Here is a 24,280-nt window from a genome sequence, read left to right on the forward strand (position 1 = left end):
TCAGATCAAATTTGGGCAAGGAAATCTATTGCTGATTACCACGTTCCGCCCTCCCTCAGCTGATGAATCAGTGGTCCTCCATGTTGAACATCATTTGGAGGAAGCACCGAGGGTGGCAAGAGCGCAGAATGTACTCTGGGTGGGGGACTTCAATGTCCACCACCAAGAGTGGCTCAGTAGCACCACTACTGACCAAGCTGGCTGAGCCCTAAATGACATGGCTGCTAGACTGGGTCTGCAGCAGGTGGTAAGGGAACCAACAAGAGGGAAAAACATACTTGACCTCATCCTCACCAACCTGCCTGCCGCAGATGCATTTGTCCATGACAGTATCGGTAGGAGTGACCACCGCACAGTCATTGTGGAGACGAAGTTCCGCCTTCACGTTGAGAATACCCTCCATTGTGTTGTGTGAGGGCCAGTGATAGGTGGAGATTGCTATAAGATGTCATAGACAAAGGAGTGTTGATATTAGCTAAGAAATATGCTAATGGTGACATTAAGGGTAAAAAGCAGGTCGAGAAAGGGATAGACAGCCCTAGGGTGGGGTGGGATTGAAATAGGCTAAAAGGTAGAGACAAAACAATGGATGGAAAAACATTTAAAAATAATGAAAATAGGTGGGAAAAGAAAAATATATATAAATTATTGGAAAAAGGGAGATCGGAAAGGGGGTGGGGATAGAAGAGAGAGTTCATGATCTAAAGTTGTTGAACTCAATATTCAGTCCGGAAGGCTGTAAAGTGCCTAGTCGGAAGATCAGGTGCTGTTCCTCCAGTTTGCATTGAACATCACTGGAACATTGCAGCAGGCCAAGGATGGACATGTGGGCATGAGAGCTGGGTGGTGTATCTGTAACCTCATGGCCCAGCATATCCCCCACTCTACCATTACCATCAAGCCAGGGGATCAACCCTGGTTCAATAAAGAGTGCAGGAGGGCATGCCAGGAGCAGCACCAGGCATCCCTAAAAATGAGGTGTCAACCTGGTGAAGCTATAACACAGGACTACTTGCATGCCAAACAGCATAAGCAGCAAGTGATAGACGGAGCTAAGCGATCCCACAACCAATGGATCAGATCTAAGCTCTGCAGTCCTGCCACATCGGTTGTGAATGGTGGTGGACAATTAAACAACTCACTAGAGGAGTAAGTGCGACAAATATTCCCATCTTCAATGATGGAGGAGCCCAGCACAGCAATGCAAAAGATAAGGCTGAAGCATTCGCAACAATCTTCAGCCAGAAGTGCCGAGTGAATGATCCATCTCGGCCTCCGGAGGTCCCCAGCATCACAGATGCCAGTCTTCAGCTAATTCGATTCACTCCACGTGATATCAAGAAATGGCTGAAGGCACTGGAGAGTGCAAAGGCTATGGGCCCTGACAATATTCCAGCAATAGTACTGAAGACTTGTGCTGCAGAACTTGCTGCACCCATAGCCAAGCTGTGCCAGTACAGCTACAATACTGGTATCTACCCAGCCATATGGAAAATTGCCCAGGTATGTCCTGTACACAAAAAGCAGAGCAAACCAACCTGGCCAATTACCGCCCCATCAGTCTACTCTCAATCATCAGTAAAGTAATGGAAGGGGTCATCAACAGTGCTATCAAGCGGCACTTGCTTAGCAATAACCTGCTCACTGATGCCCAGTTTGGGTTCCGCCAGGGCCACTCGGCTCCTGACCTCATTACAGCCTTGGTTCAAACATGGACCAAAGAGCTGAACTCCCAAGGTGAGATGAGAGTGACTGCCCTTGACATCAAGGAGCCCTAGCAAAACTGGAGTCAATGGGAATCAGGGAAAACTCTCCCCTGGTTGGAGTCATACCTAGCACAAAGGAAGATGGTTGTGGTTATTGGAGGTCAGTCATCTCAGCTCCAGGACATCATTGCAGGAGTTCCTCAGAGTAGTGTCCTTGGCTCAACCAGCTTCAGCTGTTTCATCAATGACCTTCCTTCCATCATAAGGTCAGAAGTGGGGATGTTCGCTGATGATTGCACAATATACAGCACCATTTGCGACTCCTCAGATACTGAAGCAGTCCATGTCCAAATGCAGCAAGAACGGGACAATATCCAGGCTTGGGCTGACAACTGACAAGTAACATTCATGCCACACAAGTGTCAAGTAATGACCATCTCCCAACAAGAGAGAACCCAACCATTGCCCCTTGATGTCCAATGGCATTACCATCACTGAATCCCCCACTATCACCATCCAGGGAGTTACCATTGACCAGAAACTGAACTGGACTAGCCATATAAATAGGCAGGTCAGAGGCTAGGAACTGTGTGACGAGTAACTCACCTCCTGACTCCCCAAAGCCTGTCCACCATCTACAAGGCACAAGTCAAGAGTGTGATGGAATACTCCCCACTTGCCTGGATGAGTGGAGCTCCCAAAGCACTCAAAGCTTCACACCTTGATTGGCACCACATCCACAAACATTCACTCCCTCCACCACCGATGCACAGTAGCAGCAGTATGTACCATCTACACGATGCACTGCAGGAATTCACCAAGGCTCCTTAGACAGCACCTTCCAAACCCACGATGACTACCACCTAGAAGGACAAGGGCAGCAGATAGATAGGACACCACCACCAAGTTCCCCTCCAAGTCACTCACCATCCTGACTTGGAAATATATCGCCGCTCCTTCACTGTCGCAGGGTCAAAATCCTGGATCTCCCTAACAGCACTATGGGTGTACCTACACCACATGGACTGCAGCAGTTCAAGAAGGCATCTCACCACCACCTTCTCAAGGGCAACTAGGGATGGGCAGTAAATGCTGGCCCAGCCAGCGAAGCTCACATCCCGTGAATGAATAAAAAATAAACTCCACAATAATGATCTGGCAGCCATGGCCACAAATAATTTTTATAATTTCACACATCTCCCAGCGGCACCTCCATCTTGAGGCACCTTTGCATTCTCCTGCCTCCTACAGGAGCCCCCACGTCTCCCATTGGGGCTACCAACAGGACATGGTTGCAGGCCCTCTAATTCTGCCAGCTGGATGCCTGTTCTGCCCACTGTCTTTAATTGTACAGTAGTCAAGGCCGCCTCCAATAATATCAAGCAATGTCTTGGTTTTAAAATTCGCATCCTTGTTTTCAAATCCCTCCATGTCCTTGCCCTTCTCTATCTTTGTAATCTCCTCCGGTCCCTCAGCTGAGACAACTATGCTGATCTACTTGTTTCCTTTTGGGCATCCCTGATATTACCTGCTCCACCATTGGTGCCTGTGCATTTTGTTCCCGACCGTAAGCTCAGGGGCGGAATTTTACGTCCCACAGGTGGGCACGTGCCCAACCCCAATCGGGAGTAAAAAAGTGTGCGATATTTCGGTTAGCGGGCACATTAAGGCCATTAAGCTAGCAATTAATTTGTATTTTTTGCTGCCCATCCAACCTTATGGTTGGCGAGCGGGTGAATAGGCCAGGAGGCCTTGGCGTTTTTAGGAAACCTCATACACTGGCGGGATGAGATTTCCAACAGTAATTAAAAAAACAAATAAAACTTTTAAATATCATTTTTAATGTCTCCCTATTCATGTGACTGAGTCATGTTTCCCTTATTTTTAAAATGTTCATTTTTCATTGTAATGTTCTTCAGCCCCCTGAGGCAGCTCTGTGTCTTCAGGGAGCTTTCAGTGCGCGCATTTTTATTAATTGGCCAGCCAGCGTGAAATCACAGTTGGGGCCCAATCACAGGTGGCGGTCCATTTCGCGGCCATTCTTGGGCCCGCCCGCCGCACCCACCTGACGAAGGGAAAAGCTTGCCCCAGGAATTCCTTCCTACACCTTCACCTCTCTACCTCACTTTCCTCCTTCAAGACCCTCCTGAAAGCCTGCCGCTTTGACCAAGCCTTTGGTCATCTGATCTAAAATCTCCTTAAGTGGCTCGGTGTCATATTTTGTTTTGTAATGCTCCTGTGAAGCACCTTGGAAACACTCTTAAGGGCTATACAAACGTAAGTTGTTATTCCTGTGTAAACTTGAGATCACCCAAAATTCCACTACCATGTTCTAATTCACACTAAGACCCATTCGCCCATCACCCCTGTACTCAACTCCACCTGCATAAGTTCCAGGTTCAGTAACGCCTCGATTTTAAAATTCTTACCCTTGTTTTCAAATCCCTCCATGACCTTGTCCCTCTCGATCCTTTGCTTAACTCTGGGCTGGAAAGCTCAAAATATTGAAACCAACAGTGGAAGAAACACAAATTAAGTGCTTTTGGGGACCTAATGGATAGCGAGACCATAAGACGTAGCAGCAGAAGTAGGCCATTTGGCCCATTGCGTCTGCTCCGTCATTCATTGAGATCATGGCTGATCTGATAATCCTCAACTCCACTTTCCTGCCTTTTCCCATAACCTTTGATTCCCTTATTGATTAAGAATCTGTCTATCTCAGGCTTGAATACACTTAACAACCCAGCCTCTACAGCCCTCTGTGGTAAATAATTCCACAGATTTACTACCCTCTGGGAGAAGAAATTCCTCTTCATTTCTGTTTTAAACTGTTTACTCTGAGATTATGCCCTCTGGTCCTAGACTCTCCCACGAGGGAAAACAACCTCTCAGCATCTAACCTGCCACACCCCCTAAGAATCTTATATGTTTCAATAAAGTCGCCTCTCGTTCTTCTGAACTCCAATGAGTACAGGCCCAACCTACTCAACCTTTCTTCATAAGAAAATCCCTCCATACCCGGGATCAATCATCAATCTAGTGAACCTTCTCTGGACTGTCTCCAATGCCAGTTCATCTTTCCTTAGATAAGGGGACCAAAACTGTTCACAGTATTCTAGCTGTGGTCTACCTAGTGCCTTGTATAATTTTAGCAAGATTTCCCTATTTTTATACTCCATTCCCTTTGAAATAAAGGCCAACATTCCATTTTCCTTCCCTATTACCTGCTGAACTTCTATGCTTTCTTTTTGGGATTCATGCACAAGGATCCCCAAATCCCTCTCTGCTGCACCGTTCTTCAGTCTTTCTCCATTTAAATAATATTCAGCTCTTCTATTCTTCCTGCCAAAGTGCATATCCTCACATTTTCCCACATTATTTCATCTGCCAGGTTTTTGCACTCTAACTTAACCTGTCTATATCCCTCTGTAGTTTCTTTGTGTCATCCTCACCACTTTCCTTCCCACCTATTTTTGTGTCATCTGCAAACTTGGTGATAGTACATTCATTTCCCTCATCCAAGTCATTAATATATATTGTAAATAATTGTGGCCCCCAACACTGACCCCTGTGGCACTCCAGGTTACAACCCTGAAAATGCCCCCCTTATCCCAACTCTGTCTTCTATTAGTTAGCCAATCTTCTATCCATGCTAATATACTACCACCAACACCATGGGCTCTTATCTTATTAAGTAGCCTTATGTGCGGTACCTAATCGAACGCATTTTGGAAATCCAAATATATTACATCTGCTTGTTCCTCCTCAAAGAATTTTAATAAATTTGTCAGGCATGATTTCCCCTTCATGAAGCCATGCTGACTCTGCTTGATTATATTCTGCATTTCTAAATGCTCTGCTATTACATCCTTTATAATAGGCTCCAACATTTTACCAATGACGGATGTTAAGCTAACTGCCCCATAGTTACCTATTTTTTGTCTCCCTCCCTTTTTGAATAAGTGTACTACATGGGTAGTTTTCGAATCCTCTGAGACTTTTCCAAAATCTAAGGATTCTTGGAAGATTACTACCAGTGCATCCATTATTTCTGCAGCTACTTCCTTTAATATCCTAGGATGCAAATCATCAGGTCCTGGGGACTTATCGGTCTTTAACCACGTTAGTTTCCCTAGTACCTTTTCTATAGTCATAGGTGTTGTATTTATTTCCTCCCCCCACTTTTGTCCCTTCATTATTTAGTATTTTTGGAATGCTATCAGTGTCTTCTACCGTGAAGACTGATGCAAAGTATTTATTCAACTCCTCTGCCGTTTCCTAGTTCCCCATTATTATTTCCCCAGCCACATTCTCTCAGGGGCCTATATTCACTTTGGCCCCTCTTTTTTAATATTTAAAGAAGCTCTTACTGTCCATTTTTATATTACTTGCTAGTTTACCCTCAAAGTTTATTTTCTCCCTCTTTTTTTATTTGGCCACCTTCTGTTGGTTTTTAAAACTTCCCCAATCCTCTGGTTTACCACTAATCTTTGCCACATTGTATGTTTTTTCTTTCAATTTGATACACTCCTTAACTTCCTTGGTTAACCATGGTTGGTTTATCCCCTTCCGAGAATCCTTCTTCCTCACTGGGATAAATCTTTGTTGAGTCATTAACTATTTTCTTAAATGTTTGCCATTGTTCATCAACTGTCTTTTCTGCTAAACTCCTTTCCCAGTCCACTCCAGCCAACTCTGCCCTCATTCCTTTGTAATTACCCTTATTTAAGTTTAGCACAGTTGTTTCCGACCCAAGTTTCTCATTTTCAAACTGAATACTAAATTCTACCATGTTATGGTCACTGAATTCTCGGGGATCTTTTACTTTGAGATCATTTATTAAACCTGCCTCATTACACATTTCCAGATCCAAAATAGCCTGATCCCAAATAGCCTGATCCCTGGTTGGATCCACAACATATTGTTCTAGGAAACTGTCCCAAATACACTCTGTGAATTCTTGTTCATGGCTACCTCTGCCAATTTGATTTTCCCAATCTACATGAAGATTAAATTCACCCATGATTAATGTACTGCCTTTTTCACATGCCCTCATTATCTCCTGATTTATTCTCTGTCCTACAGTATAGCTACTGTCAGGGGGCCTATAGATTACTCCCACCAGTGTCGTCTTCCCCTTGTTATTTCTTACCTCCGCCCATATGGATTCTACATCTTCCGAGCCAGGACCCATTCTTGCTATCGTACCTATTACATCTCGTACTAACCAGACTACCCCATCACCCTTTCCTTCCTGCCTATCTTTTTGAAAAGTCACATACCCCTGAATATTTAGTTCCCAGCTTTGATCTCCTTGTAACCACAGCTCCATAATGGCTATAAGATCATACCCATTAACCTTTATTTGTGCCGTTAATTCATTTATTTTGTTCCGAATACTACGTGCATTTAAGTAAATAACCATTACTTTTGCCTTTTTATCATTTGTTCGCCCTTTGACCCTATTTGCTGCTTTTTTTAATGTTTGTACACTCTGTCCCTTCCTGTCACACTCTGGGTATCATTATCTAAATAGCTACCCTGCAATGCTGCCATATCCTTTTGCTTTGTAAGCCTACGTATCCCCTCTCCAGAACCCTTACCCCCTCTATTTAGCTTAAAGCCCTCTCTACAGCCCTAGTTATTCAATTCGCCAGGACACTGGTCCCAGCACGGTTCAAGTGAAGCCCGTCCCACCACAACAGCTCCCTTCTACCCCAGTACTGGTACCAGTGCCCCATGAACTGAAACCCATTCCTCCCACGCCAATCTTTGAGTCATGCATTTAACTCCTTGACTTTATTTACCCTATGCCGGTTTGCTCGTGGCTCTGGTAGTAATCCCAAGATTATTACCTTGGAGGTTCTGCTTTTTAATTTAGCTCCTAACTGTTCAAATTCTTTCAGCAGAACCTCCTTTCTGCCCTATCAATGTCCGTGGTACCAATGTGGGCGACAACAACTAGATCCCTCCCCTCCCCTCCCCTCCCACTCCAAAGGGGAGGTGATGGCATAGTGGTATTGTCACTGGACTAGTATTCCAGACACCCAGGCTAACGCTCTGGTGGCCTGGGTTTGAATCCCACCATGGAAGATGGTGAAATTTTAATTCAATAAAAACCTGAAATTAAAAGTCTGATGATGACCACGAAACCATTGCCGATTGTCGTAAAAACCCATCTGGTTCACTAATGTCCTTTAGGGAAGGAAATCTGCTGTTCTTACATGGTCTGGCCTGCATGTGACTCCAGTCTCAGAGCAATATAGTTGTCTCTTAAAAAGCCCTCTGAACAAGGGCAATTAGGGATAGGCAATAAATGTTGGCCTAGCCAGCGATGCCCACATCCCGTGAATGAATAAAAGTTCCCCTCCAGCCCTGTGGAGATGTCCTTAACCCTGGCACCAGGCAGGCAACACAGCCTTCGGGATTCACACTCACGGCTGCAGAGAACAGTGTCTGTCCCCCTAATTATACTGTCCCCTACCACTACCATGTTCCTATTTCCTCCCCCCACTTGAATGGCTCCCTGTACCACAGTGCTGTGGTCAGTTTGCTCATCCTCCCTGCAGCCCCTGTTGTCCACACAGCTTTCAAGAACCTCATAACTGTTGGACAACTGCAGGCGCTGAGGCTTCACGAATGCTACCCCCTAGGTCCCCATACCTGCCTCACCTGCAGTCACACCCTCCTGTCCCTGATTACAGACCAAATTTGAATTAATCTGAGGGGTGTGACCGCCTCCTGGAGCAAAGTGCCCAGCTAACTCTCTCCCTCCCTGATGTGGTGTAATGTCTGCAATTCAGACTCCAGCTCCTCAACACGGATCCGAAGTTCCTCAAGTTGCAAACACTTGCTGCAGATGTGTTCGCTCTGGGTCACCTTGGTGTCCAGCAGATTCCACATGCTGCATCAGCAACACATCACCCGTTCTGCCATCGCAAACTTATTTTATTAATTTATTGATTAATTACTCTAGTATCCCTGCTTTTTACACTTTATTGTAATTTTTTTTTACGCCAGTATCAATCTTATACCTAACAAGCTATTTTTAAGAAAGAAAATAAAAACTAGAGACCTAAACACAAACTATAGACCTTAATTTTGCTTTAATACTAGAAATACTCACCAATCAGCTGCCTTCCCCGCTCTTCTTCAATGAAATATCCCCGCTCTTTGCTTAAAATGAAGTCTCCATACTCACCCCGCTTGGTTTTTAAAAATAATTGCTGAGCAGTTGAAATTAAGAAAGATGATCACAGCAGGCAGTGAGCAGTGAAGGTGGTGAAAATGAGTAGAACAAACAGCAGCAAGCAGTGGTGTAACAGACCAGGCTAGGCAGTTGATGGCATTGGAGCATATCATACCAATCTAGGCAATCAAGGGATCAGCTGACATCAAGATACAGCAAATGTGGAGTATTAGCCACCCAAAAGGTAAACATTCAATAAATGTTGTCTGCAAAAGGAAGTGATTTTGCTGAGCATGATGTACATTTAACATACTGCATGGCTTACTTGCCGATATGGCAAATGGATGGACAGGAGCTACAGAAGGTTTGGACACGAGCACTCCAATACATTCAGGGAAACATAGTTGAAGAAGGAGTCAATCAGGTTGATGCCTTAAAGATGCCAGCATAATTTCATGCATCAGGAGGTACCATTACTAGTCGGTATACATAGGGCAAGCTTCCAAATTCGAAGACAAATCATACTGTGCTATCGATTACTCTTCACTTTCAACTGTTAAACACATCTGTAGGTATCTAAGTGATCATTACTAACAATTGATTGCATTATGTTAATGCTTCAGGTTGCTGAATGAACACCTGGAGAAGTCTCTTGCAGAAACACAGCATCGGTTGGCTACAAAAGCCAAAGAAATTCAAACATTTCAAGACCGAATTGCCAGACATGAGGAGAGACTAGGTAACAGCGATGTAATAAATCTAATGAGCCATATTCAAATTCAAAACATTTATGTACAAAATCAGTACAGGTTAAGTCCAGACTACTAGACATTTATATCTGATTTTAAAATGTTGCAAAAGCACACAACTACTTGTGTTTATATGGCACTTTTAGCATGAGAAGTGCACAAATCACTCCAGAAAGGCAGAATCAAAATATGGATTTTAACCCAAGGAGCTATGAGATGGTGGCCAAAAGCAGAGCCTTAAATGAGGAGATAGGGGGAGGCAGAGTGGCAGAATATTCTAGAGTTTGGGGCCTCCGCATTTGAAGCCACAGCTGTCAAAGGTGTGGCTTATAGTGCCATGAATTGGAAAGCACCGAAACCCTGTTATGTTGAGCGTTATAATTGTCAGTGTTTTATGAGTTTTCACTGTCATAAAAGAAGACAAGTGTAACAGCAAAGTTATATAAGCAGTGGAGGTGGATTGCAATTGGTCTAACAAGCCCAACACTTTTGTATTTTGTTGCTTAGGCGAGTTCAATAGACAGAATTCTGCTCAGCGGGAAGAAATCAACTTATTAAAAAGTACAATATCTGCTCTAGACCAGGAAAAGGATTGCCTGCAGGAAGCTGTGGATGACAAAACCGAAAAAATTGCTACTTTAGAAGATAACCTTGCCAACCGGGTAAATTCACTAATGTAATCATTTCAGTATTCATAGAATCACAGAGTGCAGAAGAGGCCCTTCGGCCCATCGAGTATGCACCTACACGAAAGTTAACCTTTCTGTCCTGAGTTCACCATTCAGTAAGCAGATTATAATATCTGGCAGTTTGTCAATTACTGGCTGAATTAAGCAACTTACATAAAAATCATATTCAAAAAGCGCAGGTGTTTTCTTTTTGCAGCACAATATTGAATCCAGCCATGACTGAATTGAGTATGCTCCCTTTTTCAGATAATGAACTTTTAGGGTGGAATTTTTACAGGCAAGTGGAGCTGGGTTTGGGTGCGTGCACGGGAGTTAAATCCCCTAAAAGTGATATCAAGACAGGATCCCAAAATCAGCCTGCCCTCCTCTGGGTTTTATCTGGCAGGGTTTGAAGCTGAGTGAGGAACTTCCTCCCCAACCCAACCCACCCCACCCTCTCACCCAGGCAGCTGTCAGGTAATATATTTAAATATTCTAATAAGAAATTAAGTTCTGTTTTAACAAAGGATTCTGGATTTGACAGACAGCGGACCTATTTCCCAATCTATGTGGAACTTACTAGGGTCACTGAGATAAGTGCATAGTGCGGAAAGCTTCTTCAGTGAAACTGACAAGCTGGGAAGTCTTTGATCAGTGAAACTGAGGAGCTCCAGCCGTGGCCAGGTGAGAGGGCCTGCTGTTCACAGCACTTCTCAGCGAGTGCTTTCAGAGCTTGAAAGATGATTGCCAACTTATTCTAAATCATTTCACCTGTTTAGCACTTAACTCGCCTGACAGATCCCTGCTGCCAGTCCACCTCAGCATGGGAGCAACTTGTGTAGATTTACTTTGTACTTCTGATGAAAAACAAGAGGAGCAGTAGCAGCAAATGTCTTCTCCTCAAACACATATCACTCCACAGAACAGAAAGGATGGATGCAGAGATCCAGCTCAAAGGAGGTACGACTCCTAACATGATCTACAGGCAGAGGACCAGCTCCCACAACATGTATGAATACCAGTGCATCATTAGGCTTGTGATGTATGGCAGGTGATTGTCGACATCTGCAGCTTCCCAGAGCAATTACTCTTTCCCAGTAAAGTAGCTGAGTATGCGTTGCCAGTGGCCAACAAGGTGCCTGTCACTGGATGGTCACCTCCCAGGGCTCTGCTTCTCCTTGAGTTTGTGTGCTCTCTTCTACAAGAAGAGGGAACAGAGTTATGAATGTTAGTAATGGTTTACATGGATAACAGAGATGAGCAGCATTTCTGGAAGGTGGCTGTGAGGCATAGATTCAAGAAGGCAATAGGAAAAGAGGGTGAGTATGAGTTTTGGCTGCTCAGTTAGGGATATTGGGTGCCTGGAGAGAGGAATGAGTGGAACCAAATGTGTTGTTTTGAGGAATGCTGTGCAGGAGAATGCTGGGGAAGTTCAATTGTGGGGCTTGGTACCTGAAAGCCGTATACCACTCACTTTTCCCATCCTCCTGAGATCCTGGATCCTCTTGGTGCACTGTCTTCAGGTAGAAGAGACCACACTTCTGCTGCTGACTTCTTTGGCCACTTCCATCCATGTCTTCATGGTTAGGGAGGTTGTTGTCTTGCTCCTGTTCTTGGGAGAGTTCATCTCACTGTAGTCACTCAGACCTGCAGCAGGATCTCCAGGTAAGAGTGAGAGACCCAGTGACCAGCTTCCAAGGTCTCCTTTCAATTCTTGTGGTTGCTGCAGTTTCAAAAATCCATGCAACCCCTACTTTAGTCCCTTTAATTAGAACTCCTTCCTTTGACAGTTCCAGGACGTGATCCTGTCTGTCCTCCCTGATTGGTTGAGGAACCCAAAATTGGGATGCTAATGTTGTGACTTAGTTAAAGAGCCACAACAAAGCCAACTGAAATGTCAAGTGGGATCCTGACCCATATCACTTTGGTAGGGACTTATTCTGCCATCAGCCTTTGATGAATTCTGATGAAAGGCCCATTGATGTGAAATCTTAGCACTCTTTCTTTCTCCACAAATGCTGCCTGACTTGCTGAGTATTTCCAGCATTTTCTGTATTTATTATGCGGGATTTGAATTGTCCTGCAGTGTGGAAAATATTTTAATTTCTGGTTAAAGAGAAAGTTGCAGATGTTTAGCATCAATAGTAGTTCAAATTTTCCAGAAGTCCTTTTGAGAGGAGCAAGGGAGTTTAATCTTGGTATTAAAAAATTAGTGAATCTGTCCAGCATTATCAGCATCTTCTGTACTCTATGGTCATTTAAGTAGAACTAAATTAACAGTTGTTGCATCAACTTAAAATTCTGGTCAAGCAATTGGTGCTGCAGAGAGGAGATGGGGGTGTGAACAATTATTCCAGTAGCGGTAAAAAAGGGAAAGTGGTAGGCTTCTGAAATCTGAAGTTGCACATGTATGCCCATTCTTGAACACTAGTGTACTGATGATGTTTTTTTCCTTTGCTCTTAGAAGTTACTGATACACTTAATTTTTACTCCTTTTATAGGAAAAGGCCATAACTAATATGAAAATTACAGTGACTGAGTTAGAATCTGCACTGGAGTAAGTACAATGGTTAACACAACAGAATTGGTAAACAACTTTGTTTTTTTTTTAAAAAACTTAATATATTAATTTTCAAAAATTTTTCGTTTTTAATCAGCCTTTTGAATGACACGCTAAGTAACCGAGACCGGGAAATAATTTCCTTACGTCGACAGCTAGATTCCATTCATAAGGAATCAGAGGAATTAGAACAGACTCGAGATGATGCTTTTAAAGAAAATCGTTGTTTACAAGATGACTTGGCTCAAATGACAAGGGAAAATCAGGTACAGTGATATGAATTATTTGTTTAAACATTTAATAAACTGCAAATTGTACTTTCTTTACGCATGCTTGTTAAACAGAAATATTCTTTTCACCATACATAAGTTTATTTGTACTTTGTTTTTAAATTTGAATGATTTAGCAAAAAGCATTTCTTAAACCGTTTCTGAATTCACCCTTTTCTGAGTTAATGGTGGTGTCCAATGTAATTTTTACATTTCAAGCAAGTGCCTAGATATTCATGCAAAGTGATATTATAATTGCATTTTTTCCAAAATTGGCATAATACCTACAATTATTTGCTACAAATGTGGCATTAAAATCTCGATTAAACAGGTAGCAAATTCAAAGTGATTCCAACTGCTTTCTCAACAAAAACCCACCAAAGTTATACTCTGATAGTACAGTACTACTGCTGCCTCTCATGCAATGCACATAAACTGTCAAAGCACTACAAAATCAAAGACTGATAAATGCATAAAAATGAGGGCGGCCATTTGGACCCACTTAGCTCATTCATGTAGAAAGATCCTACAGTTCCCGTCATAACATTCAACCCTCTGTTGTTAAATGTTTCAGGACTTTTTTTTATGTATGATCCTATTTTACAGCTGCTTCATTTCAAGGCAGGAAAAAACAAGCTTCTCCAGTCTTCCCTTATAACTCATTCCTCTGATAGTGGATATCAGTCTTGTAGCTCCTGTTAAACTACCTCAAGAGGTTGAATGTTGCTCTTATGTTATGTCAAGTAGAACTGTACACATTACTTGAGTATGGTCTGACCAATTTGAACATGACTTGCTCTGACCAATTTGAACATGACTTGCTCTAACCTGTACTTTACTGGCTGTATATATTTTTCAACATTGCATTTGTCGTTGCTCCTCTGTGGTCAGACATCGTATCTATTAAAGCCTTCAGATATTTATAAACATTACCCTGACTATTTCAAAGCATTCTTGCAACATTTGTGTTCTCTGCTTTTCTTTCATGTACAGTATTTTAAGCTAGTTGCCATCAAATTTCATTTACCATCATTTCTCCTGTTTAAATACCTTGCCTAATTAATTTTGTAATGGCTCATACCAAAATCAACTGCCTCCTTAGTTTGGTGTCATTTGTAAATTTGGCAAGTTGCATTAAATGTCTTCCCTGATTATTCTTTTACGGTTATAATAAAGACATTTTGTGCTGTTTTGTTTTACGGTTTTATCCCCAAAGCCCCTTTGCCCTTCTGACTCTTTTTTAACTATTTCCATATGTTTCCACATTCATCCCGGTAAACCTCTTCACTAGTCCACCCTGCAGGATTTGTATAAGTTGTTCTTCCTCCTTATTTTACTTTTATTAATTTGTTAATCCATTTGTTTGGTGTACACATGTTGATCAAAGGAATATATTTACCTTTTAAATGCTGTGTATAATCCTGCCTTTAAAGATGTTCCGCATGTCTTCTCTGACAATAGGCATGGCAGCTATGTGTCAGCCTTGGCTCAGTTGTAGTCTAGTTGTAGTGGTACTGAGCAAATTGTTGGAACTGCTGGTTGACAAGTCCACAGGTCCTGATGGATTTCATTATAGGTTTTTAAAAGAAGTGGCTAGTGAGATAGTTGATGCGTTGGTTTTAACTTCCCAAAATTCTCTAGATTCAGGGAAGGTTTCATTAGATTGGAAAATAGCAAATATAACAAATGCAACTCCTTTGTTCAGAAAGAGAGGGAGACAGAAAACAAGAAACTTTAGGTCAATTAGCTTAACATCTGTCACAGGGAAGATGTTAGAAACAATTATTAAAGACTTTATATCGGGCCACTTAGATAAATTCAAGGTAATCGGACAGAGTCAACATGGCTTTGTGAAAGGGAAATCATGTTTAACCAATTTATTGGAGTTCTTTAAATTTGTAACAGATGTTGTGGGTAAAGGGGAACCGGTGGATGAGCTGTACTTAGATTTTCAGAAGACATTTGATAAGATGACCCATCAAAAGTTTTTGCAGAAAATGAAAGCTCATGGTGTAGGGGATAACATATTGACATGGATAGAAGATTAGCTAATTAACAGGAAACAGAGAATAGGCAAAATTGGCTTATTTTCTGGTTGGCAGGATGTGACGAGTGGTGTGCCACAGGGATCAGTGCTGGAGCCTCAACTCTTTACAATTTATATAAATGATTTGGATGAAGGGACCGATGTGATGGTTGCTAAATTTGCTGATGACACAAAGGTAGCTAGGAAAGTAAGTTGTGAAGAGAGTGTAAGGAGGGCTACCAAAGGAAATAGATAGATTAGGTGGGTAGGCAAAGATCTGGCAAATGGACTGTAATGTAGGAAAATGTGAGTTTGTCTACTTTGGCAGGACCTGTAAAAAAGTGGCATATTATCTAAACGTTGAGAGATTGCTGAGCTCTGACATGCAGAGGGATCTGGGTGTCCCAGCGCATGAATTACAAAAGGTTAGTATGCAGGTGCAGCAAGTAATTAGCAAAGCTAATAGAATGTTATTGTTTATTGTGAGGGGAATTGAATACAAGAGTAGGGGAGTTTACACTTCAGTTATACAAGGCATTGGTGAGACCACATCTGAAGTACTGTGTACAGTATTGGTCTCCTTATTTAAGAAAAAATGTAAATGCATTAGAAGTGGTTCGGAGAAGGTTTACTAGATTAATAACAAAACAAAAACAGAATTACCTGGAAAAACTCAGCAGGTCTGGCAGCATCGGTGGAGAAGAAATCAGTTTTCAGATGTTAATCAACTGATTTCTTCTCCACCGATGCTGCCAGACCTGCTGAGTTTTTCCAGGTAATTCTGTTTTTGTTTTGGATTTCCAGCATCCGCAGTAGCTTTTAGCTTTTTGTTTTTATTACTAGATCAATACCTGGTTTGGTCGGGTTATCTTATGAGGAAAGGCTGGACCAGCTAGGCTTGTATCCGCTGGAGTTTAGAAGAGTAAGAGGTGACTTGATTGAAACATATAAGATCCTGAGGGGCCTTGACAGGGTGAATGTGGAAAGGATATTTCCTGTTGCACCAGAATCTAGAACTCGGGGTCACTATTTCAAAATAAAGGGGTCACTCATTTAGGACAGAGATGAGGAAAGATTTTCTCTGAGGGTTATGAAACTTTGGAATTCTCTTCCTCAAGAGCTGGTTGAGGCAGAGTCCTTGAATATCTTTAAGTCAGAGGTAGATAGATTCTTGGTTTAAAAAAAGAGGGTGAAAGGTTATCGGGGGTAGGCAGGAATATGAGGTTAAAATCAGATCAGCCATAATCTTATTGCAGGCTTGAGGGGCTGAGTGGCCTACTCTTCCTAATTCTTATGTTTGTGGCTCTCTTCCATTTGTGTCAGAAAGTCATGGGTTCATGCTACATTCCAGAGATGAGCACATAATCTAGGGTGACACTTCAATGCAGTCCTGAGGGAGTGCTGCATTGTCGGAAGTGGCATCTTTCAGATATTACAATTAACTAAAGCTCTAACTGTCCTGTCAGATGGATGTAAAAGATCCCATGGCAGTATTTGGAAATAGCAGCACAGTTCTGGTGCTCTGGCAATACTTATTCCTTAACAGTAGAAGGTAATAATAAAGGGTAATCAAGGAGCTAATAAGAGTGAGGAGCTTAAGGTAATTAATATCAGCAGAGAAAAAAATATTGGAGAAACTTAAAGGACTAAAATCTGACAAATCCCCCCCCAGGACCTGGTGTCCTTTATCCTAGGATTCTAAAAGAGGTAGCTGCAGACATAGTGGATGCTCTGGTTGTAGTTTTCCAAAGTACCCTAGATTCTAAAACAGTCTAGAAGTTTCATAACTCAAAGGGTTGTGAGTCTTTGGAATTCTCTACCCCGGAGGGTTGTGGATGATTTACTGTTAAATTTATTTAAGACTGAGCTAGGCAGATTTTTGGTCACATAGGAAATCAAAGGATATGGGAACAAGCAGGCAAGTTGAGGCAGAAGATCAGCCATGATCATATAGAATGGTGGAGCAGGCTCAAGAGGCAATATGGTCTACTTTTGCTTCGATTTCTAATGTTCTTATAAGCATCATGGAAACAGATCACCTGGTAATTCGTTTGTGGGACCTTCCATCTACCATGGTTTCCAACATTAACAGTGACTACATTTCATAAGTTCTTTATCCTGAGGATCCTATGCTCAAATTCACCTTTGAAATGGAGCAATCAAACAAACTCCCCTTCCTTGATGTACTAGTTGAGAAATCTGCCAGGGGAGTGGGGTTCTCTACCCCACTATACAGCAAGCCTGACTTCACTGGTCAGTATACCTGTTGGGATTTTTATAGTTCCACGCTGTATAAGATTGGTCTTATCGGCAACCTTGTAAATAGGGCCCGAGCTATTTGGTCACCATGCAAGCTTGATGTGGAAATAGAGCACATCAAAGGCATCCTGCAAGATAATAGCTACCCTGATCAGATCATTTTGCGCTGTACATTGTGCAAACTCATGAATGGGCCTAAGCCAATCACTTTTGGCTCTGAAAAGTACCCAGTCTACCTCAGATTACCCTGGAAGAGCAAGTTATCTCAAAAATTTAAGCAACAGGTAAAGCTAGCTGTTTCATGCTGCTACCTTGCAGCAGCAACATGAGTGGTATTTGCCACTAACAGCATGCTGCCACCAAGCCTCAAAGACATTCTACTTATCACACAAATGAGTAGTGTGGTGTATGAATTTCAGTGCCAGTGTGATACTAGGTATGTCGGCCGTGCAACCCAAAGACTAGCATCAAATCGCTATTCGCAAGGGGCAGGGTACGGACCAGAGAGGGGGGGTTTGGGGACGGGGGTCGGATCACGGAGGGAGGGAGGTGTGGGGGTCAGATCACAGAGGGGAGGGGAGGGGGGGTTCGGACCACCGGGGAGAGTAACAGGTCGGGCCTGCAGTGGGGAGTGGCAACGGGAGGGGGGAAGGATTCGGGTCAAGTTGGAGTGGTGGGGGGGAATCCAGTGGATGGTCGGGGATGTGGGGAATGCCATCGGGATGGGATGGTTGGTCAGGGGGGTGGGGGGAGTCCACTGGGGGGTTCAAGGAGTGGGGGGAGACCTGTGGGGATGGTCGGCCTGGGTCATTACAGTAGTTACTGAGAAGTTAGAAGAGGTTTTAATTCCGTGTGTCTAATTGTGTAACACAGCTGGAACCATCCAAAGTTTGTGATTTAAATCACATTTTTGGATGGTTCCCACCACAGGGCAATTGCCCAGAGGAAGTTTGCACTTCTGGGTAATCGCCCTTACCTGTGAGATTCCTAGAGGGATTCCCCAGCACATGGTTGAGGTACCCCCTCCCCACCCCCCCAATCCAACAGTGGGGAGGTCAGAAGTTATGACCCAATGTGTTGGTCTGTAATCATAATACGTATGAGCCATGTTATGGTTAACAAAAAAATAGATTTTCCAATGTATTCCTTCATTGAGTTCCTCTGCAATATCGATGTGGCAGCATTGATATTAATGACTGGGAGGAGTTCACTACCAATCATTCAGAATGACGACAACTTGTCCATCAAACTGCATCACGTTTTGAGCCACAACAGGCAGAATTTTACGGATCTTCCCGTCCCACTGAAGTTAATGGAGTTTTGAATAGCTTGCCACATTTTCCGGCCATGCCCCCGCCATGGCAAACCACAAAATTCCACCCAGAGCCTTAATGATGAGGCAGAGCAGTGGCAGAGAAGGAAAGAAAAGGAATCAAATCCTGCACTCCGGATCTCATTACTTCATGGGACATTCTGCCCCACGTGCCCTAAGATTTGTAGGTCAAGAAACAGTCTATTCAATCAAATGAAGACCCATGGCAGAAACTCGCAACCCTAAGTAGACACCATCCTCGAATCAAGGGACAGCTGACGACGACAATGCCATATCTACATTACACATGTAGGGCAGGATTTTCAGTTCGGCATGTGGCTATGTGCCCGACATGTATGAGTGTGAAATATCGCGTGATGACGTTGGTAAAGTGTCCCGACATTGCGCACTCGCATGATATTTCGGTCAGCGGGCACGCGCAGGAGTTGGCTGCACGTCAACAGAAAATTAAAAGGGCTGTTAAGCTCATTAACCAATTAATTAAAGTGAAATTTTCCCTGCCCGTCCAACCTTACAGTTGGCGGGTGGGCAAATAGGCCAAGCAGCCTTTGCATTTTCTGCGAAACCTCATCCACTGGCGGGACAAGGTTTCAAACACTGATTAAACAAACAATAAAAATTTTTATAACTCATTTTTAACATGTCCCTGCTCATGTGACATGTTCTCCTTATTTTTGAGAGCTTAGTTTTTAATGTTACAAATCTCCAGCTCCCTGAGGCAGCTCTGTGCTTTTAGGGAGCTTTCACTGAGCGCACCCGTGCGCAAGCGCATACTTCAGCGCTTGCGCTCCTCCCGCCCCCATCCAGACAGCGCTGAGGTTATCAGTGCATGTTTCATGCTGGCTGGCCTTTCACAGCGTGAAATCGCAGTTGGGGCCCGATCACAGGCGGTGGACCATTGCGCAGCTGCTCCCGGGCCCGCCTGACGGGGTAATAAATTCTGCCCTGAGTAATTTACACATTACATTGCACATTTGTTTTCTAATGCAGAATGGCACTCTGAAGTCTCAGCATAAATCAGGATACTCAATTTCCAGTGAATCGAAAGCACAATGATTTATTGAATTTCAGGAGTCAGGACTTGCACTGGCTTTATATGACAACAGCATATGACTGTGCACTTGCCTCTGATTTTCTCAGCTTTGCCGAGTAGCGTTAACGTTTTCTAACGTACTGTTAGTGAATGTCTTGTTGAACACAGTAATATCAATGTAAATTAAAAATTTGAAACAATTGATGCCCAGAGCACCTTGTGTATGCATTACTTTAGGTACAGTTGAAATGGCTCTTTAGTCTGGTGTCATCCAAAAAGCATTCTATTTAAACTTTTTCTTTGCTTTAAAAATGGTGAATGCAGTGATCAGAAAGTATAACCTATGATAATTGTAATTGCTTTGTCTTTTTTGTCTTTACTTAAGCAGTGGAGTAATTATGTATGTATTATATTAAATTAATAAAGAACTTAATGGTAACCTTCACTAATCTTCATCCTAGGCAATCAACAATGAGCTAGAACAAGCTTTGCATGAAAAGGATGAATTCAAATCAAGAGTGCATAGCTACATCAATGAGGTGGCAAGAATAGAGAGCTTAATGGTTGCCAAGGTAAGAAGTGGTAAAAGATAATCTGAAACCTAGTACGTTTGTCTGTTATTAACCATAATAATGTATTTTCTTTCTTACAGCTGGTTTCTTAATGTAAACTTTGAACCAGAGTAAGACTGATCATTCTCTAACAAATTATTTGCTGATTGATTGGCTTGTCATTCAACCAACTGAATATATTAAGGCATTGTGCGCACATTAATTTCTTCATTCAGAGCCTGCTGATAGATGAATTGTGACATTGTAATGGTAAAGCACAGTGGAACACGCCTTTTGGCCTTTAATTTAGTAAATTAGCTATTTCTTTATTTAGTGATTGGTCGAAATATCCAAATGAGTTAATGCAATTTTAATTCATTTATGTATAAGATATAGAGCACAAATTTTGGTAAGAAATAGTGATATTTTATGAATGTATCAAAGTTCTATGAAGTATTAAATTATATCAACACTATATCTGATTACAAAATTAACTGGGCCATGAATCTGTTTAAAATCTAGAACATGGTGGAAAAAACTTTATTAGAATTTTGAATGGATAGAAATTGCAATAATGTAATTTAATTACAATTCATTGTAGGATATTAATTTTAGTTCCAAATCAGGGATATAGAGCTGCCGGAGCGCACCAGAGTGCTGCTCTGGCATCTCCGACCAGGGCCCGGGAGAGCGGGGGGGTGCAGACGATTCCTTAACTCCTGGGCCCCAGTGTAAGTGATTGGGGACCTGAATGCAATTTACGTTTTTAAAGCCTTGAGGGAAACATTAATTTCCAAACAAATATATACGTCGTGGTGCCAAGTTGCGCACTCTTTTCCCCGCCAATTTTACACTCTGGCCTGAAAGCTACATGTGCTCTGGGATTGATCAGAAAAAGTTTTTGCGAGCGCCCTAATTGGTGAAGAAGTTTCACAGAGGCGGGGTCAGTCAAGCAGGGCAAAGAAAATGAACCACATTCCCCGCTTTACAGTGTTTCAAATTCAGGAAGTTCCCAAGCAATTTTAATCAGAAGCATTTTGTTCTTCTATTTAAAAAATAACTTACTAGACTGTTTAATGACTAAAAGAACAATAACAGTTCAATGGAACTGTTTCACTTTCCCTCCTAACACCACCATCAAAGCAATGAGTGATTAACAGGAAAGCTTGTTCGCACAAGGCTTTGCAATAAGAACAAGGATTTACCACTTGGTTTCATGGGTTCTGGGTCCTGTATTAAGATGTGTAAACCGCACTCACTGTGTATGGGGGAGTGGGGATCATCTTTCATTTCTATGGCTCTCATTGCATTTAAAGTAATCTTTGTACTCCACATACTGCATTTTTCCGGTTATTGAGTGAGTGTTAGGTGATTGACTGACTGCACAGCCAAGATCAGGCTGTCCTAGAGATCTGTTCAGACACCTAAGTCCATTCCTGGAACCTTTTTTTGGTCAGTTTAACACTGAGATGTTTTCACTAAGCATGTTTGTGAAAGCTTAACTTAGCCCGGCACTGATGTGCTGTTAACTGTTGCATCTCTTAAACATTTTCCAGTACTGTACTTTGGCTTCAGGTCCATGATCTTTCCTTTCTGTTTCTCGCTGCACACATGCTTCCAGGCCTGCTGAATATTTGCAGCATTTTCTGTTTTCTAGAAACATTCAGAATTTCAGCACCTATTTTGCACATGGCTTTTTTTGGTGTTGGCTCTGGTGTTCTTAAGGGGGGGGGGAAGTTAACTCTTAAGAGGAACAATATTTTGCACTGATCTGTTTGTACTTTGTTCATTCAACAAATGATGAAGCCTATTATCTGAGGATTCACCAGAGGCTCTTGTTTGGTGACAGTTCCTCAGCCCTAACTCCTGACTGCAGGATTTGTACCCTGTATTTAAATGCATTAGGCTGCTCCACACCCCCTGCCAACCCAGTAACCTGAGGAAGCAGGTCAGAATCTATCCCCTTCCTTCCTCACCCCTGACCATTTCTCTGCCTGTTCCCAACCTTCCTCCCCTTCCCCCCCCCCAAATCCTCCATACTCTTCACTCCAAAATCCTTCTCCTATTTCATTCCTTCCCATGTCTCATTCCTCTCCCACCCCACATTCTTTCTCTTACGCCTTCCATGCCCCATTCTCCCCCTCCTCGCCCCTCCCTCATCCTCCCTCTATGTTAAAATCCATCTGCCACGTGTCTGTCTATATCCTCTTGAAGTCTATCACTATCCTCCTCACAGTTCACAATACTTCCAAGTCTTGCATTACCTTCAAATTTTGAAATTGTGCCCTGTACACCCAGGTCTAGGTTATAAATATAAATCAAGAAAAGCAGTGGCCCCTCTATATATCATCCCCCAGTCAGAAGTAAGTAAAGTTTTTTGTAATTCATGTTTTTAATATGCTTAACTTAAATAATTAAACTGTTGCATAATGAAATTGTAGCTATGCTAAAGATTGATGATTCAAAATACCACATGGTTTGAAATAAAATGCCTACCGGCACTAATATTCTTCACATAAAAAGCATAGTTTTACTGATGTTTGGGACTTGTGATTAATACGTAGGAAAACAACATTAATAGTAGAATTAGAAATGATATTGTCAACGCATTTTCTTAGAGCTCCTGCACCTCAACATTTGTCACTACACCACTGTCCCAAATATGATGCAGAACAAATTGCCTTCCTTTCTGAATAAACTGCAAACTTGCATCAGTACCACGGATTCAGATTTTAACAGCCAGTCTTCTTTAAAATTAATATGCATTCCCAGCATTACCATGCTTTTAAATGGTTCAAACTGCAAAAATTGCATGTTATAGCTTCAAACTCTTAGCTGAGAACAGACTTATCAGTCGGAATTATCCCACGTTTGCACTAAATGCGGAAGTGGGTGGGAAAAAGGACATTTTACCTGCCGGCTGCAGTGGTGGGTTTTCATGCTATATCATCTCATTCCAGCGTCATTAGTTATGCAGCCACAGGAAACACGCCGCCTTGCTGGTGGGCGGCCTCTGATTTGCCCACCATGCTGTTTCCTTGCCGCATCCGCATACAGGGTGCCATATTTAAACTGCAGCTGTAGCCTCGGAGGTCACTGTTCAAGACATGACCCCAAAAGCAAAGAGTGCAGTCTCTCTCTCCTTCCCCCCCGCCCCCAACCGACCCCCACCCAGTTCAGAGATGCGTCCCTGGGACGCCTTCTAGAAACCATGGAGGCCCACGGTGATGTCCTCAACCCTCGCTCTGGCTGCAGGAGGCCCATCAGTCTCACCACTGCAGCTTGGGAGGCGGTGGCAAAGTTGATCAGTGCCAATGCTGCTCACAGGAGGTCGGCCATCCAGTGCAGAAAATGGATGAATGGTCTCATCCGTGCTGCCAGGGTAAAGACAACCATCTCAACACTCTAAACTCACACTCACAAGCCATCACACATTCACTGGCATCTCACTCACTGCCAGCTCAAGGGACATCACCACTCACACTCTCACACAAACCCTCACATCATTATTTGGCCTCATTTCCTCTGGAGACTGCCTCCTCAGCCCTCACCATCTTGAGGCAAATTGCGCAGATCACCATGTGCCCTCACATGCACCCTGGGATACTCCCCTTATCCAGTTCAGCCCGCAACCTCTCTTCCCTTGCCTGAGGCCACTTCCCCAAGCAAGCCATTGAAAAACCACCCCACCATACGGCTGGTGTGGTAGGCAGAGACCTGCCCATAAGCCCCCTTAAAAGTGATGTGGCGCTGCCTACGAAGCCTGGCACTAATGACCGTGAGTGCTGACCGAAGAAAGGTAGGCAAACAAGCCTCGAAATCCCAAGCGAAGTGCAGCTCACCAGGTGCACGTCACTTATGTACAGTTGTGAATCACATATGCTTGATTGCATGTCTAGATTATCCAGCATGAGGGGTTTGATTCCGTAGAGCAGGG

At 42.9% G+C, this 24,280-nt stretch overlaps 1 protein-coding gene across 2 annotated transcripts in view; it reads left to right on the forward strand.

Annotated features, from left to right (window-relative positions):
* cep135 (centrosomal protein 135) overlaps nt 1-24,280 on the forward strand; it is a 165,368-nt gene that overhangs the window by 113,778 nt on the left and 27,310 nt on the right. For both annotated transcript variants that reach the window (XM_078548085.1, XM_078548094.1), the window contains exons 16-20: nt 9,519-9,634; nt 10,152-10,306; nt 12,814-12,869; nt 12,970-13,138; nt 20,254-20,364. In XM_078548085.1, coding sequence (XP_078404211.1) covers nt 9,519-9,634; nt 10,152-10,306; nt 12,814-12,869; nt 12,970-13,138; nt 20,254-20,364 — 607 coding nt within the window. The remainder of the gene's footprint in view (nt 1-9,518; nt 9,635-10,151; nt 10,307-12,813; nt 12,870-12,969; nt 13,139-20,253; nt 20,365-24,280) is intronic.

The sequence above is a fragment of the Cetorhinus maximus genome, chromosome 1 (genome assembly GCF_964194155.1).
Source record: "Cetorhinus maximus chromosome 1, sCetMax3.hap1.1, whole genome shotgun sequence".
In the NCBI taxonomy this organism is placed as follows: Eukaryota; Metazoa; Chordata; class Chondrichthyes; order Lamniformes; family Cetorhinidae; genus Cetorhinus; species Cetorhinus maximus.